We start from the raw sequence: 19,459 nt of genomic DNA, 5'->3' as shown, positions 1-19,459 counted from the left end.
CCTCAATCTGTCTTTCAACTTCTTTCTTTTCCATAAATGACAGTCTTCTAGGTGATTGATAAACTGGTATTTCATCACTCAATATTATTTTAGTTCGAATCGCTGTACTCTGTCGATGCTGTGGTTTGTACGCTTGTACAATATTCGATATCCGTTTGTAACATCCAAGTTTTCCTACGTTTAAGGTATTACTGTCCATTTGAATCATAAAGATATCACTTAATACTTCTCTTTCCTTTTCAATTTCTCGAGTCATGATTAAATCTTTATTTTCTCCATTCTCCGTCACTTTGATTCCTTTGTTATTTATTGTCAAGGTTGCAAACTCTAGTACAGGTTTTCCAATAATGAATTTCATGGGAATTGCTTCTTCGGGAACAATGTGGATATCTGTTGCAAAAATACAGTCATCCATTTTCATCTCTGTTTTAAACTTGCCCAATGTTGTAATGCAATTATCTCCGATTCCTTTGATTGTTATAGGCGTTTCGTCAAATTTTGGCCCACCTATTTGCAAAAATGCTGTTACTTTTATTAAATTTAAATCACTCCCAGTATCGATAAAACCGTTGATTTTTCTTCCATTCAGTATTACCGTCTTGTATCTAGACAATTCCATCTTGGTTTCTTGAGCAACATAGAGTTCTTTGGTTTCGTCACGATTGGAATTCTTTCTTTGTGGTTTTTCCCTTTCGCATTCTTTCGCTATGTGACCAAAGTTGTCACATTTAAAACATTTTAAACCTTTGTCCTTATCTCGACAATTTTTTGCCTGGTGTCCTCCTTTTCCACAGTTAAAACATCTCATGTTTCTTTCATCTCGTTCCTTTATGGTATCTTGTTTTCTTTGAGTCTGTTTTGTGTTGTTTTGTCGCATAAAATCTTCCTTCTTTGTGTCTCTATGTTCTCTGCCCTGCTTTTCCTTCAATCTCTCGTACATTTTCAATTTTTCTTTAAATTCTTTTAATGTTGTTGGTCCATAAAGTATTGTCTTGTTTATTTCGTCGTCAACAATTCCCTCCGTCACATACTCGATCAACACTTCTTCTTCAATGTCTCCCTCTGCAGCTATTTCTCTCATCTTCATTAAGTACTGCCACAATGTTTCGTCTTTTTTCTTCTTTCTTGTAGTTAACCTCTTGTGAATAACTGCGCTATTTGTTGTTCTACCAAATTCCTTTATTAACTTTGTTTTAAGGACTGTCCATGACGTTATTCCCTTTTCAGCTCTAATAAACAGCAATGCTTCTCCTTTCATTAACCGTTTACCATAAATCAGCTTTTCCACCTCATTCCATCCCATCATTAGCGATGTTTCTTCGAATTCGACGATCCACTTATTTATTGAATGTGATTCAGCTCCATCAAAGGTGCATAGAGTTTCTTCAATGTCTTTAAATGTCAGCATGAATTTAGGATGAAAAGTCTTGGAATTGTTTTCGAAATTTTTTGTGAAACTTTGTTCTCCGTCGCTCATGTTATTACTTTTACTTATATCAGCCATTTCTAATTCACTTTCGTCATCAGATTTTCCTTTTTTTCTTTCAATATGCGTGGTGTCAACATCTTTTCCAGAAGCATCGTCGTGTATATCGTCATCTAAATTTTTTAGCTCTAGATCAGATAATTTTCCACACAACATTTCAACTAATTCTTTTTTGTCATTCGCGTCGTTATCCACACATAGGATTTGACAAATTGAATTTAATTCTCCTAGCGTCAAATTATTCATGGCAAAATTTATCTTAGCTTGCAATCGTTCGTCGTTATCGTCTTTGAAATCAAAGCCTTCAAACCTTCGCAAATTACGTCTATTATTTCGACCATCATCATTTTCAAAAACAAATTTATGAAAGGCTTTAATGACTTTAAGACTCGCTTTTGTGATGTTTTGTTCGATTTTAAGAATGCGTCCCAACTCCATTTTTTCAAAAGGATCAAAAGGTTATTTTCTTACTCGTATTTTTCTAGGAATCCTTATCTTTGGTGGCGCCAAATGCACATTTGGTCGTCACCGGTTTCGTCGTTGATTCCCACGCCGTCGTTCTTCCGTCCTCGTTCCAACACCTTTCTTTTCACTCTTTCTTCGTCCTTGCTTATCCCGGGAGAGCGCCCAAAATGTAGGCTCTTTCTTTATGTTGTCTAGGGATTTTCTTTTAATGTAACACGTTTTAGAATAAAACCGTATATTAAATTAAACTGTTTGATAATAACAAAATGAACAATGAATTCGTCTTTGCACGTCTTGACAAGTGTTTCATGCGGTGTCTTCGGCGGAACTCTCTCGACTGGTCTTGATGTTCTTTAAAAATAAAAATGTGTGTGTGCGCGAATGGTGGGGAGGCCGAAAAGTGACGCCCTCTCTTGGGTAAACTCCTACATATATTTATTGGATTTTAGCATCAAAATAATTTTTGGCCATGGATAAATGGCTGAACTTAAATAAGAATGGTAATGACGCAGATGATAATGCTACAAACTCTCCTCAGGCAGGACAAAGTATTGAAAAACAAGCATCTAATGTGCGAAAAAGAAAATATGATGAGTCTTTTCTTCAATTTGGCTTTACATTTCAAAATTGTAAGGGTAATGAACAACCTCTTTGTTTGATCTGCAATGAATTATTGGCCCCGGAGAGTATGAAACCATCAAAATTAAAAAGACATCTTGAATCAAAGCATGTTTCTTATGTCAATAAACCAAAAGAATATTTTGAAAGACTGTATAAATCTTTAAATAAAGAAAAAAAAACCTTTGAAAAATTCATGACCGTTAATGAAAAATATTTACTAGCGTCATATGAAGTTTCATACTGTATTGCTAAAAATAAAAAGCCGTTCACCATTGGAGAAGATCTTGTATTACCTGCTGCTATTAAAATGGTAGAAATACTACATGGAAGTAAATATGGCGAAGATATTCGAAAAATTCCTTTGTCGAACGACACTGTCTCGAATAGAATTTCTGATGTCAACAAGGACCAATTAGTGCAACTTATTACAAGAATTAAAGAAAGCCCAAAATTTTCAATTCAGTTGGACGAAACAACGGATATTACTAAATTGGCTCAGTTGTTAGTATATGTCAGGTACGTTTATAAAGAAAGCGTGGAGGAAGAATTGTTATTTTGTCGTCCTATGAAAGACCATACTACAGGGAAAGACATATATTGTAAAGTTGACGAATTTTTAAAAACTGAAGGTTTAGAATGGAAAAATTGCTGTGGAATATGCACAGATGGTGCAAGAGCGATGACGGGCAAAAATATTGGTTTTAAATCATTTTTTCAAGCTGCTCATTATGATCATATAACTTTTACTCACTGCCTTATTCACCGAGAGGCCCTTGCAGCAAAAAAAAATAGCACCAGAATTGAACGATGTACTTCAGGATGCTGTTAAGATTATAAATTTTATTAAGAGTCATGCCCTTAACAGTCGCTTATTTTCAAATCTCTGTAAGGATACGGATTCCAACTACACAACTTTATTATTACATGCAGAAGTAAGATGGTTGTCAAGAGGTCAAAGTTTAAGAAGATTAATGTTATTAAAGGACGAAATCGAAATATTTTTAACCGAACGAAAATTTGAACTTGCTGCTTTTTTTCAAAATGACTTATGGCTATCCAAGCTGTGTTATTTGTCAGATATCTTTGCGAAATTAAACGATCTCAACTTGTCTCTTCAAGGAAATAATTGCAATATATTTACTTCGAATGATAAAATTGAAAGTTTTATTAAAAAGATCAACATTTGGAAAAGTAGGGTAGAAAAAAATTCGTTCGAAATGTTTTTCAGTGTCGACAATTTTATAATCGAGAAAAATCATTGTAAAACTTTTATTGCAAAAATTATTGTAGATCACTTAAAAGCTCTAGAAACACAGTTCCGTACATATTTTATATTAAATATTGATTTCAAAAAGGTAACTTGGATTCAAAAGCCGTTTTGGATTGGCTTAAGTGAGATTGATCACCTGCCACTTAAAGCTCAAGAGGAATTTGCTGAGCTTTCGAGTGACTCAAACTTAAAACTACAATTTCCAAAAAAGCCCTTGACTGAATTCTGGATCGGAACTAGAACTGAATTTCCCACAATCGCTGATATGGCGTTAAATGTTCTTCTGCCATTCAACACCACATATTTATGTGAAGTTACTTTCTCAGCTTTAACACATATTAAATCCCAATATCGTTCATCGCTAAAAAATGTTGAAGAGGTCTTACGTCCAGCAGTGTCAAACATTCCACCAAGATTTACTTTGTTATGCAATAAAAAACAGGCACATCCATCTCATTGAATTTTTTCCTTTAATTTTAATTTAATACTTACCACTCAACGACTTTGTTCGAATATATTCGAGCGAACTAAGACGGTCAGATATCCCTTTTAATTTCTAATGTTTCTAAACGAATTTCAAAACTATATATTTTCATATGTATATTGTTACCTAATAAATAAATCATCAAAAAATATTTATTTATCTTTCTTTTATATTTATATGGGGTCGCCAGAAAATTAGCAATCATAAATGGGGTCGTGAATGAAAAAAGTTTAAGAAGCCCTGCTCTAAATAATAGAGAGCCCATTTATAATTTTGATAACTATCCGAACGACCTAAAATACCGATTAAGCAGTGCATGGAATGATGCTCAGAAAAACTTAATACAATCAAAAACCGATAGAAAATGTAAGTTAGATAATAAGATTAATAGTGTTAAGTATAAATTTAATGATAAAGTGTTATTGAAAAGTGAAGGACAGAGGAGTTGAGTGATACTTCATTTGAAAGGTCTTGGAAGCCTCTTTACAACGATGTATGAAAAACGTAAATTTGATGAACCGTTTTCGCCAAAAATCAATTTTTTAGCTCAAATGAGCAACCTTGAATATTTTGGTTATAAATAAAAAAAATTGAATTGTTTTATCATGTTGTTTTATTCTTTTTTTTTTGTTTTAGTCATTTTTTTTTTGTTTTAGTCATAATTGTGCAATACGTGATATTCTAAAATATATCTCGAAAAGATCTCATCTCAAGCTCTTTGGCTAAGATGAGTCCTTTTCAAAAGAATTGTTATCATTGTCATCATGACTTAAGCATGATAGCATCATGATATTCAAAACATTGGGTGAAACTTATATTATTAATATTTGAGTTCTTGGCTTCAATTTTAAAACTGTTACTTATACAGAAGTTTGAATGACTCAAAATAATTGTGTGAACAGTTACATAATATCCAGTACACAGAAAATAAGCAGAATTATAAGGAAGAGTTACATTTTGGGAACTTTAACAAAAAAATTATCAAAAAAGCAGATCCCAAAATGTACAGGTTGCACATACACATGCATTCCACAAAGAATTATTCTGAAGCTCTGTAGCAATTATTCTTTGTAGAACACTTGTGTACCTATCTATAGCACAGCCATAAAAGACTGGTTCCTAACTACACATCACAAATATGAAATCATTAAGATATCTCAGCAGCATATTGTGGAAATAATATACAAATTTATATTGGTCTGATAATAACCCACATGTGACAGTGGAAAGTCACGTTCAGCATGAATTTTCCTTTCTCGTAATTAATTTGATAGACCTACTGAAAGAAGTTCCATTGAATATCAGACAAAATATTTACTATCAACGTAATGGTCCCATTTTAGTTGCACAATGATTGACGATCTTAAATCCATGCAATTCGACCAGAAGCTGAAACAAAATGAAAGACATGTAATTAATTAATTAATAAGTATTGCAATGCAATAATTTATATGCACTATCTATTCGATGCTTCATAATTATTAGGCAAAATTATTATTGTGAATGCTTCCAGTTATTCATTTATGTCAAAACTTTTTAGTAGTTTCATTATTAATGTTAATTTAAACCAAACTTTTGTGTGTTGGAAGACGAAGATAATATCTTCATGATGGTAATTTTGAAAGCAAATAACCTCACCAAGAAATCATGGAAGAAAACACGATTATGGAGAAAGAATTATCAATCAACTCGACAGAAGTTACAAAGGAGATTTGTTACATCTGTATTTGTTGTAATTTGAATACTTAAGAATGTCTTTTGAATTGAATTTATTGCTGATACATATGTTTAGTATTTAAAATAAACTTATAAAGGTATGCAGGGAAAATATGAAATTATCTTGAAAGCTCCAGAATTATCTTGACGTTTGACAGAAGAGGGCATTTTACATTTTCAATCATATTTGACGCAAATGTAAATTAAGTTGTATTTTTGAGAGAAAGATTTTCTATGGTATTTTAGGTACACTAGACACCAAATTCGCACTTGCCCCAATTTGATGGGGAAGTGTGAACCATTGAATTTTTTTGGAGTTCAATTAAGAAAAAAAAACATCAATATTTCGGCTTGAGTTTTTAGCTATCAACTCAAAACATGTTGAGTGTACACCACCTAAACTGTCATTTAAATCGGTAAGTATACAACGAAATTAAAAGGAGTTAAAATCGAACTAATGGATTTCGCGGTCACATTTGCCCCTGTGTACCTTACTTTAATTTCTTCACGTAGAACTTGAACGATTGAAAAAGAACAAGGTTCTACTAAAAAGAACAAAAAAATACTGTTTAGCAGAACAAGGTTCTAATACATAAGGAAGTGGAGTTATTAAAAAACACATTTTCCAGAAAGTGATTGTTTTTTAACACTGAGAATCTCTTTTGCAAAGAAGGTCTAATAGGTACACGCACGAGTTCTTAATTGTTTGTTGTATTTAAAAAATAATAATATTGATTTCAGTGAATTTAATGTTTATACTTAGTGCCCGGAAGAGTTAGAACACCTCTTTATTAAAAAAAAAAAGGGTCGTAACAATGTTTCAACAATGCAGTGAGAATGGTAAAAAATGAAATTTTGCACGATTCTCGTAAATTAACGATATCTCCGGTAAAATACGTTCGACCATGGTGTCCAATGCTTCGATATTTAGAGAATTTTCTAGGAGGGTTCTACAGGATAGAATAGCTAACTTTTTTGTTCATATATAATTATTGTTTGTTATGGTGCGATTAAGTAAAAAAAAAATACGGGAAAAATGCCAAAAAATTTGATTTTGTTTTAGGTTGTAACAAAATAACGGGGGGTCCAATTTATGCCATCAATACCTCAAAATGTTCGTCAGGATCTCTACTTTCATGTCCATATAGCTACAGAAGCACATTATGCAAAATAAAAAATATACTGATCATGAACCGTTACTACGTTTTTTAATTTACGATTTTCCACATTTTTGGAGATATCTCGAAAGCTGGACGTGATGGAGAAAAAGGGAAGACAGTTTCAGAATCAGCTCAACATTCTACGCTATAAAAAAATATCGCAGTCTTCGAGGAAAAAATTGATTAAAAGTTGTAAACTAGTGTTATTAGTGCTTTCAGGGAAAAATTGTTTACGAACAAATACAAAATTATATATTTATTGTGGAAGGATATAATTAGGCAAAAGTATGAAGAAATTCACAAAAAAAGTGGATGAAAATATATTAATTTAAATGGAGATGGGCGACATTGAACACAAATAAATGGGTTTGGAAAAGTTATCTAAAGAAAACAAAAACGTGAAAGTTATGATTAAAGAGGGAAAGGTAGAAAGCGAAGGAAATGGTGATTGAGACAAAATTGGACAGAGTTCAGAGATAAGGATGCAGAGAAACAGCAAGAAAAATAAAAACTTCTTTCTTAAAATATTATAACTTTGGAAAACTCTATAGGAAAACAAATAGCCGAGACTAAAGCTGTAAAGGATAAAAACGGGTTAATACTAAGGGAAAAATGGAAGAAACACTTCATGGAACTGTTAAGCGAAAATTGTCAAAATGAGATTAAGTTACCGACCCCTGTATCACAAAAAAGTAACAGAAGTAACAGAACATCAACAGGTGAGCAGAAGCATGGAAGAGTTGGAAACGGTAATAACAGAATAAAAAATGGAAAAGCTCCTGGTCAAGATAGATTAACCACAAAAATGATAAAATATATGGAATCACAGAGAACAGAAATGTTACTGAATATACTGCAGCAAGTGTGGGAAGAAGAAATTGTACCCAAGGATTGGCAAACGGCCCTATTAGTGCCAATCCACAAGAGAGGGGGCAGAAAATATAGTAATAATTATAAAGGAATTCTATTATAGATATTGAATATTATAAAAGTAAGGGAATTATTCCTCAACGGGAATAATGACTAATAGGCGAAAAAATTTGTAGTAAAAGTTTTCTGTTTCCTAGATATCCGTGATATTTACTTTCAAATCAAGAATACATAGAACATTTTAAACCTATAAAAACTTAAAATCAAAAGAATTAATGACAAAAGAAGGTCTTATACAAGGCGGAGGATTAAATCCAACGCAAGTCATAACCTATATGGATGAGATAACAAAAAGTGTAAAATAAGGTAAAGAAATTCTTTGTCGAAAATAGAAAATTGAAGTTCTAGAAGGAGCATTCGCAGATGACGTGATTATTATAGCTAGAGGTAGGAAAGAAGTAAATGCAAGTTTAAATATAAATAAATCGAAAGAGAGTACAAAGGATTTTGGAATGAAGATGAACAAGTTGGAAAGTAAAGTTATGGTGATAGGTAGTAGTGCAAGATTAAAAATAGTAATTGATGAAATCAAGCCAAAAGTTTAATATGTAAATATTGAAATTTTTCTTGTATTCTCATTGTATTCTTTAGTATAGAAATCAAGCTTGTTTGCTTTTTTAACATTTAAAAGGAGCAAATATCATAGTTAGAATCCTTACAAAAAAATAAAAGAGGTATTAAGAGGTAAGCTCTAATATCTCATTAAGTGTTTGTGTCACTTGAGATTTTCACAAATTTGTAACAGTAATTGTAATAGTAATTGAATAAGTAACACTTTGTAATATACGAATCTTATAAAAAATATCTATATTACATTATCTTCAGAAACTGTTGAGTGTCATTTTTAATATGATAAAGTCGCTAATAAACTGCGGTTAACAATCATTTACATAAACCAATTGCATAAGAATAACAAATGGGAAGACAGAAAGATTAAACTTTACAATTAACATGGATTTGATACAACACGGTACATTATTGCCCTGATTTATATTATGTACATACATAATTAATTTAAGAAATAAATAAAATAATAATATTTCTTTGTATATTCTTTTTTTAAAGGAGGCTTTTATTTTATATAATTTTTTAATTGTTAATATTATACTCATATTTAAAATTCTAGTTTTTAACATATCTGTGAAACTTATTTTTTTCTTATGTGATTGCTCCATTTTAACCTGTAGTGTCGTTCAATGTCGTCCACTTTACATCTTTAATTTCCGTTGTTTTAGTTTTCAAATCATTTTATACTGTGACTTTTATTATTTATTTAACCATAAGTTTATTTATTTATTTTATTTAATTCTATATACTTTTAATTATAATTTAGCTTGAAGATTTAGCTGATGATGATAAGTAATTATCGAAACCAGTACTAAGTATATTTATTAAAAAACTGAAAAAGAGCTCTTTTAATTTTTACCGTATTTTAAATCATACACCTCATTGATTATGGATTTATTAGAAAATGTTTAATGACTTATTGACAAACGTCAAAGTTTGATTTACGTTGTTTGATGTTTGTGAGTCTAAAACCAGTTAAAAGGGATATTAATAACGTTATTGTTTATACAAATGAAGAAATCCTTAATTTCTTTTAATAATAAATTTCTTAATATTTTAATTTGAAAATATTTTAGTCGACGAGAACACAATTGATTGTACTTAAATCTGAATTTTCAAATTTTTATTTCGGCCAGAATCTCAGAAACGTCTAATGAACGGTCTCGCTGAGACACCTGTATATCATCAAATGATATACAGGTGATCAACAAATGGCTTAGTTAAACTCTTAATTTTTGCGACCAATGGCAGCGCTGAAATGACTACAAGTACGACCCAATGTCCGCATTTGCTTCTTATATTTGCTGCTTATATGCCATTTATTTTATGTTTCTAATATATTTAGTAAAATTGTTGATTTGTTATTGCATTGATAGGTATGAATAAAGTCACTATTATTATTATATATTTATTTACTCAGTAGTTAAAAAAGAAATTGGTCATGAACAAATCTTATTATCAACTAAAGATTATTGATCAATTTATAATACGTTTTATAACATTTTATTGGCAATTAATTATTTTTTATATTTATTTTTAAATTTTTAATAGGTACCTAAAGCCATCTACAAGGTAATTGTTGAATATGTAGATCCATTCTTTAGTAGAATTACAAGGTAATTGCCAGAGGTTTACTTTAAAGTGTTTTGTTGATTTTAGGCAACCCATTTTATACCTTTTCGTAATGACTAAAAATTGTGACATCACAATTGTCACAATAGCTCTGTTTAATCTTATAAACAATTTCAGTAAACTTGACTTTACCCTTGAAAAAGAAATTAACAATAGTATCAATTTTCTTGACTTAACAATCACCAAAAACACATCTAATTCTTCTCTCACCTTTAATATTTTCCGGAAACCCACCACTACTGACACAATAATCCCCAAAAATTCTTTCATTCCTTTCAAATATAAAGAAGCAGCGTTCAGATTCTTCTTCCATAGAGGCACACCCCTTAACACACCCCTTAACACTGATAATGTTAACTCAGAAATCTTTAATATTATAAAAATAGGTCTGAATAACGGCTATAATATTAAAGATTTACAAACCATATTCTACAAAGTACATAATAATAAAATCCTTTCATTCATTTATCCTCACTTTAAACCCCCACCTAAATATATTTCTATTTCAAATTACGAACCTGTGATCAATCAACTACATTCCTTAACCAAGAAACACAACATACACATAGCTACCAAAAACACGACCAAAATTTCCAATTTACTTACCAATAATAAACACAAATTTCATTTTCATTTACTGAATGAGGTTTACAAAATAACTTGTAATGACTGCAATAAAATTTACATTGGTCAAACAGGTAGAAATCTATTAACACGCTTTAAAGAACACAATAAAGACAAAAACTCTGCCATTTTCAAACATATTTCGGAAACCGGTCATAAAATAAACCTCAATAATATGGAAGTGATGCATCATCAACCAAAATCATTAAAGCTAGACTTGCTGGAAGAATATAAAATTTCCAAACAATCAAAAAACAACGCCGATGAGTTACTAAACGAGATTTTAGATAACTAATATATGCGTCTATACCACAAATTTAAATAATTTTTTAGATTTTGTTTTGCGTGTTTCGGATTCGGTATGCGCACCACTCATATAATGTTTTTGCGAACACACCCTTGCCCACTGTTGCCAACACTACAGTTTTCACCGTAGATTTACAGTTTTTTTGAAATCTTCCTAGTTTTTAGTTTAGACCTACAAATCTACTGTTTTTTAGTTAATATTGTAATGCCATATATTTCACGTATTACATATCGCCCGTACACTAATTCTGCTTCAGATAAACTTGCCATCTAGAATCTAGGAGACCAAACTATGTAACTGTTAATCGATTTAATAGATGGCGTTAGTCGATAGAAAATAGAGACAAAACAGAGTTCCTGTTTTCTATTGTTTGTGACGCAGAAATCCCCTGTCTTGCCAGAGCTGTCATTTGTTTAGATTTTTTAGCGACCGATTGTTGTTTTGAGTGTTTTTATAATAAGTGCTTTGAAAACAATCAAAAAGTTATGACTATGGTTAGTAGCAGTGATAGTGAGTCAGATTTTGATAAATTACCACCTAAAAAGAAGAAAGTAGTCAGATATGAGCAAAAATTTATTGATTCTTGGTTCAAAGATGAAAAATTTAGTGGATGGCTTGCAAAAAGTAAAAATGGTAATACGTATTTTTATTGTTCTGCATGCGACTGTGATAGGAAATGCGGCATTCAAGAACTGATGCGGCATAGAAATTTGTCTAAGCATGAAGGGAATTGTAAGAAATTACAAAAGCAACCTAAACTTACATCTTTGTTTTCTTTGCATATTTTTTATTGCAGAACATAACCTCGCATTTAATGTTGGCTCACATCTCACTAATTTAGTAAAATCTGTATGTCCAGACTCCAAAATTGCTGAAAAATTGTCTATGAGCAGAACAAAAGCTCGCGCTATTGTAGTAAATATAACAGGAAAAACAGCTGAAGAAAACTTGATAGAAAATTTAAGACAAAACCATTTTTCATTGTTGGTAGATGAGAGCACTGATAAGTCGACAATCAAGCATTTAGCTTTGATCGCAAGGTTAGTCAACCCAAATTATGAAGTAGAAGATAAATTTCTAACGTTTAATACCAGTTACCGATGGTTCAGCTAATTGTTTATACAATAAAACTGTCGAATATTTTATTGAGAAACAAATCCCGTGCAAGAAAAATATGATAGGGTTTGCGTCTGATGGCGCCAATGTAATGTTTGGAGGCAATAACTCGATGGTTACTCATTTAAAGAACGATATACCCAATCTTTTCACTATTAAATGTATATGTCATTCATTTGCGCTTTGCGCGTCCAATGCATGTGAAAAATTACAGAGGGGCCTTGAGGACTTTTGTCGCGAAGTTTTTAATCACATCCAAAACTCACCTAAACGCATTGGTGATTTCAAAACATTTCAGGAGTTTGCAAATATAAAACCACATAAAATATTACACCCTGCACAAACCAGATGGCTGTCGTTGAACGATGTTGTAAATAGATTGCTAGAACAGCTCCCGGCTTTTAAACTATATTTTCAATAGGCAGTTTTTACAGATCGTCTTCTTTCTGCGCAAGGTATTTTAACGAAAGCCCTGGAACCGACAACTGAATTATACTTGGAGTTTTTATGATTTGCGTTACCTATATTCACTGATTTAAATAAAGAAATGCAAGCAGAGAAACCGAAGTTGTACTTACTATATGATCAAATTTACACTGTGTATGTAACTATTTTAGAATGTTTTATACAACCAATTTATTTAGAATTAACAGAAGAAGAGAAAAACAATGCCAAAGATATTTCAACTACCAAAGAACAGAAAGTATTAAGTGTTGATGTAAACGACGTTAAGACCCATTTACCGTTATTTGAAACATATGTAGGCGGAATGATACCAAATTTGATTCGGTTAAAAAAGAACACTAAAGAGTTGGATGACGATAAACTAACAAATTTTTATAGAAAATGTACAGAGTTCTACATTGAGGCAGCAACCCAAATCAGACGCAGATTTCCTTTCGAAGACAAGGACGTAGGGGTTTAAAGTGTTTAAAGATGTTGAACCCACAAGCGATTTTAGACCATAGTTTGAACAAAAAGCAAATAACTTAATGTAGAAAAATTTTGGGGACACGTTTCCAGATTACAAAACTGTATCTAATTTAACAAAAAAACTTTTGTGTCTACCACACAGTACTGCTATATATATATATATATATATATATAATTATATAAATTAAGACAAATCAAAAAATATTTGTCTTTAACGATTTTTTGTCATAGAATATTATTTTACTTAATCTCAATACCTAATCAATTGAAACTTGTTGTACATACATACACAGTGGCGCCGATTACGGGGGGGCTGCGGGGCTTGAGCTCCCCCGTAGTCGACGGCACGGGGCTTGAGGCCACTTTTTTATCATGAGGGATAAAAACCGGCGCGTAAAGCTGTCTAGGCGTCACAGAAATGTAATAAAATAAATTTGTTAGTTGTGCTTTTAGTAGTTTAATTTCTGCAGACAAGAGACGATTAAGTTTGTATAAAAAGTATAGGTGTAAATACGCCAATCGGATTAATAATGAGTGGTCCACGGGCTAGTGGAAGACGGTGTTATTATTATAATTACGGTTCAAGTGCAAGAGTGCAGAGTGGAATAAAACTATACGGTTTCCCTGTTAAAAATGAAGCTATGTGGCTAAGTCACTGTGGAAACATAAATTTACTTCATTCAACCACACAAGAACTACAAAATAAATGTATTTGTGAATTACATTTTAAAGACAGTGATTTTATAAATCCTACATCAAAAAGTAGGTTAAAGAAAAATGCTGTACCACAAAAGTATGAAAATTGCGTTGTTGCTGATATGGATACTGATGATTTTAGAGTATTGACTCCAACAAAAACGTATACCAAAAATGAATTCCCGACAATATGGTTGCCATCATGTTGGTTGCCATAGCAACGATACAAAAACAATGCAAACAAGCAAATATCGCCTGAAAATGCTCCTCAATTAATAAAGAAACTTTTATTTGAAACATAATTCTTAGTTACCTGTAAATACAGACTTAGAATTCGAAAAATCGTAAATACCGCGTGGTAACTAAAATAACATGAAACTTATTGAGCAGATTAAATTACGTACATACATAAAAATTATCTACTACCGATCTTAAAATTAAAATATTTTTATAACCAAAAACAATACTTTTTGAAGACACTATGTCTGTGTCTAACCGTGTACCGATATGGCTAGTTGCACTCAGTGGCTCTCACCGTCTTGAGACCGGACGTAAAATTTTTACTATTACATTTCATAGCACTTGCAATTAGATTTGAACCAACGACTTTAAAGAAAAATTAAAAGTTTTACAATTATTTTAAATTATTTATAATTTTTAATTACCTACTAAATAAAATATTACGTTTAATCTTGTCACTAGTTAAAGTTCCATCTATAAGCCAAATACCTAACCATCAGTTTCACTTTTAACTACTGAAATGCAACTAAAAATAATTATTTCCGCCTTGATTTAGGCTTTATTACTTTAGGCTTTATTGATTACTATCTTTGTTTCCAAATTTTAGTATAGAGGCTAGGGTATGAGCTATCTATATATATATAATCAAAGGTAGAACGTTTGTTTTCAACTATTAATATTATGAAGACGAAACTTAAAAATAAGCTTTCTACGACCACAATAAAGGGTACTTTGCACACAAAATCAGAAATTAAAAACTGTTTTGAGTTTGAAACGACCAATGAGCATAGTGAGAAATTCAACAAAAATATGTACGATTTAAAAAGAAAAGATGAAACAGAAAATCAAGAAGATTTACAAATTGAAAATGATATAATAGCTAATAATATCTAACTTCTTCATAAGTATTGTTATATTTGTTAATTTTAATACATTTAAGGAACTCATAATTTTTTTACTATAATTTCTTTCTCATAAACATTTTATTTATTACCACCATTAATATTAATTTTATAAAATATTAATATTTCCAGTTTTCTACGGTTTTGTTAAGCATCAATGTAGTTTTACTCTACGATGTAGTTGGCAACACTGCCCTTGCCATAAGTTAATTGCAATAATTAATGCCTCCAAGAAATTTAAGGATTTGTAAAAGATACTTTGATTTTGTAAAAAATTTTTTTAGAAGTATTTTGTTTTTAAGAAAAATCACTAGAATTCAGACCTATTCCCAACATATTTAAAAAAAATTTTTCCATCCTTTTGTAATTATTTTTAAGTAAGTTTAATTTTTTCAACTCCAAACCGTCACCTTTACCGTATCAATGTCGTTCCGTTTAGCCTTTGTTAATTTTATCCATTTTCTCTTAAAACAGGTACTGAAGATGAAACATTTGTTTCGAAACACTTAATTTATTTCAATAAATAGACATATTTTGTTATTTCTCACAAAAAGTTTTTACTTTTTCCATTTTTTATTATTTAATTCTTGAGAAATATGGAGAATTTCATCCCTTTTATAAAATCACATACCTTCAGAAAAAACACATTCATGAAATAATAACACATCTATTGCACTTTTACGAATACGTATTCTCTTCCTAAGATACATGAGCATTAAATGACATATTTGTCACCTCGTTAAAGTCCCTAATCTCTTCTAGGGAATGATTTGTATTAAGCCCTTATAATGGCTAACTTTCGTAATTTATTACTGTTAGAGTCATGATTATTTTAGAATACTAAATATGTCATTCTGTAGAGTAATATGTGTACTTCAAGCCTATGTATTTACTTTTTTATAAATATGTAGCGTTGAGTCGTGAATGTACATCTGCGTAACCTTTCCCAGCGTACATAAAGCATTGCAATCGAGCCGGAAACGATTCTCAAAAATGGAATCGATTCATGAGAATTAAGTCAAGTATTCAATACTATCCAAATCTGATTCAAGTTGAATCGATACCAAAAGTTGCTGATACACCCGATACACAAAAAAGATTGTAATTTTATCTTGATTAAAAAATTAAACTATTACCTGTTAAACTGAGGAATTGTCTTCAAAAGTTAGATTACAGGAAAACCATAGTTGATGTCATTATATTACTAATCAAAATAACTTTCTTGAAGGTGTTTGTAATTTCAATGCACAATTAACTGGTGCACAACTGAGACAAAGTGGTACTATCTATACTTTTAGAAGGTTGTCCTCACCTAAAATTAAAAAAAAAATATTAGATAAAAATATATTTCACATTTTATACCTATACAAATGAATTATTGTAACTAATCAGAAGTAAATGTCCACAATGTATTTTTTATCTATCAGAATGATAGATTTAGGACAATTTATAAATATATTAATAATAAAGCTGAGGAAGCATGACATAGCCTTGATATCACGGGAACCACCAGATAAAGAATTAAGGATTATGCAATTTCATTGAAATAAATAAATAAAAAATTAAAATTAACCTAATTATTGAAACTGTATACCTTGGACAGCTCCTAAACGATTTTTAAATTCTTTTTGACAATTCCCTAAGGTATCAAGAATTATTCGCTGAACTTCTTCTTGGATTCTGAATTTTTGTTCATCCAAAGTATTTGGTCTAGTGGTGTGAACTTAAAGGAAGAAGTCTGGCAGAGTCAAATCTGGTGATATTGCAGTCCGATCAATTAGGCCTCTTCTCCCAATCCATCGCTTAGGAAATAATTGGTTTAAATAAACTCGAACAGGAAGGGCATAGTGTGGTGGCACGCCAGCTTGTTGGAGAAATCACTGCTGCTGTAATTGAATTTATTTATTTATTTGGGATGCAAACAGGATTAAGAGCAAAGTCGCAGCCAAGAACAATAACAAAAACAGACTAATAAAATAAAGCAAGTAATATAATCAATCTAGTAAGTACATAAGTAAATGCCCATTTTAAGAATACATTTACTATTATAAAATAATATAAGTTTCTTAAAAAATCCATGATTTAGTGGTATAATTTAATGATACATATAATACATATACCGATTGGTAACTTTAATTTTAGGAGATACACCCAACACGGACGTACGGATAAGTATACTTGTGTGTGTGCATATGCGCGCGGAGTATGTTTGTGGGAGGGGAATCGCAAGAGTAGTGGATCGGAGAGCAGTCAGTCGTTTGACATCGTTCAATGATAAGAAATATTATAAAAATAATAACTAATATAACAAATGAAATTCAAATAAGACAAAGCAAATTCTTAATTCTAAAAATAAAAACAATTCGTAAGTAACTGAAATAAACTTTGTAAAACAACAAATAAAACAAAAAACTATAAAAATAAAATATTTTTTATATTAGGTGTTCAAATAAACCACCATTCTGTGCTAAACAATAGCCCAATCTATCGTAAAAAGTTCGCCTTACATTCGCTAGTATATCGGGACTAATATCCTGTATACAATTGCGAATTTTTGTTTATAAGTCATCCAGATTGGTTGTGCTTTCTTCATCAAAACCATAAATTTTCGATTTTAAATATCCCCATAGAAAAAATCATTGGGGGCTAAATCTGGTATCTGGAACCAGATACTTCCAAATTGAACATTGTCTAATTGTTGAAGCGATGGGATTACGTCATTTTGCAAAATGTTTAAATACTTATGACCATTTCAATTTCCTTCTATGAAAAAAGGACCGATAATATGGTCACCTACTAAGCCAGCCCAAACATTTAATTTTTGGGGATATTGTGTACGAGCCGCATAAACTTTGTGTTCATTGTCACGACTAAAATATCGAGCAACGCTGGGATTATGCCGACCATGCAAAGGAAATGTAGATTCATCGGTAAATAAAATGTTTTTTATAAAATCAACATTTCCGTTGGCCATTTCCATCATAGTAAAGCAAAATTCCGCCCTTGTAATATTATCGTTCTCGCAGAGTTCCTGACTTTTTTGTACCTTGTACGACCTGTACCCGTGTTTCTTTAATGTTTTTAGGACGGCAACATGGCTGATAGCAAACGTCTCCGCAACTTGTCTGCGTGACTGATTTTTATTGCGTTCAACATCAGCACATATCATCGTATCACGTAACTCATCTCTTTTACCTTTTTCTTAAGTTTTTAATAATATTTGAAATTGTTCCGCGACTAGGAATTGATCTGTTTTCATAGGCCACAGGAAACAAATTAATTATTTGGGCTACAGAATTGCCACCATAAAACCATTTTATAATCTGTACCTTTTCCGCTACAGTAAACAACATCTTAGTTTTTTTTGCTAGGGTTAACTGCAAAGCGATGCGACCAACTTCGCCTCTCAACAATCTATAAACGATTCAATTTGTGCATTACCCCTACGCTTGTTTATCCCCCACTTAACGACACCGAATATACACACACACGTATACTTATACGTACGTCCGTGTTGGGTGTATCTCCTAAAATTAAAGTTACCAATCGGTATACTCGATATAACTGTAGTTGTATCGAGTGTGTTTTCCTGAATGTTCTTCTTAATTTATAAAAAGTTTTAATTTGTTTATTTTATTGTAAAGTTTTTACAGTTTTACTTTCATTTTACTTGTGATTTTGTATGTCCCTAGGCTGTGACCCTTTTTTACGACTATTTGGCTGATGATGACATGTGAACATGTCGAAACCGGTACCATGTAAATAAAATGTAATAAATATATTATTATTTAGAGAAGAAGAGGCCTTTTTAGACTTTATTATTATATAAGTTTCTGTTCATTTTAATTTTTTTTATAAAAATTCTTACCTCATCCATGCCGACATTTCGAAATGCAGAATTGAAAATTTGCCTCTTTTTTGTTTTTATTCGATGACAATTGACGGAAGTTTTGACGTAAACGTTACAAGAGCCATTCCATATGCAATATTTAGACATTTCTACAACGCTGTTTATGAAAAAACTGTTAACACCACAAAACAACGTTCATCGAGATAAACTCCTCTTCGGATCGAAACCAAACTGGCGTCTAGATGTTACGTACGAGTAACACAAATATGCGAGGGTAATAAACGAGTTTATAGGTCACTGAAACGACATCTGGTGGCAAGTGTAGTTTGGTTTACGATTAATAGATGGCATGATTTAAATTATTTTACTTTTTAGATACAATTTATTTTTATTATTTTTTTATGTATTTGTTGAGCAGTATTTAATTACAAATACAATTTAATATTTAAAGTAAATCAGC

General features: G+C 31.2%; 1 protein-coding gene and 1 long non-coding RNA gene across 2 annotated transcripts; one reads left to right on the top strand and one right to left on the bottom strand.

The window, feature by feature from the left end:
• The first annotated feature begins 2,420 nt into the window (after positions 1–2,420).
• LOC139431294 (zinc finger BED domain-containing protein 5-like) lies at positions 2,421–3,401 on the top strand. The gene has a single exon (XM_071198940.1). It carries the CDS (start codon positions 2,421–2,423, stop codon positions 3,399–3,401), a length of 981 nt encoding a protein of 326 aa, XP_071055041.1.
• A 2,072-nt stretch (positions 3,402–5,473) lies between these two features.
• LOC111417453 (uncharacterized) lies at positions 5,474–19,238 on the bottom strand. The gene is made up of 4 exons (XR_011641340.1): positions 19,018–19,238; positions 16,744–17,035; positions 16,286–16,461; positions 5,474–5,715 (listed from the first exon to the last, which is right to left on the bottom strand). It is a non-coding gene; the product is annotated as an uncharacterized lncRNA (long non-coding RNA).
• Positions 19,239–19,459: the final 221 nt, after the last annotated feature.

This window comes from Onthophagus taurus, chromosome 8, assembly GCF_036711975.1.
Source record: "Onthophagus taurus isolate NC chromosome 8, IU_Otau_3.0, whole genome shotgun sequence".
NCBI classification, from domain to species: Eukaryota; Metazoa; Arthropoda; class Insecta; order Coleoptera; family Scarabaeidae; genus Onthophagus; species Onthophagus taurus.
The sequence above is the reverse complement of the archived record's forward strand: the minus strand, read 5'-3'. Positions and strand labels throughout refer to the sequence as shown.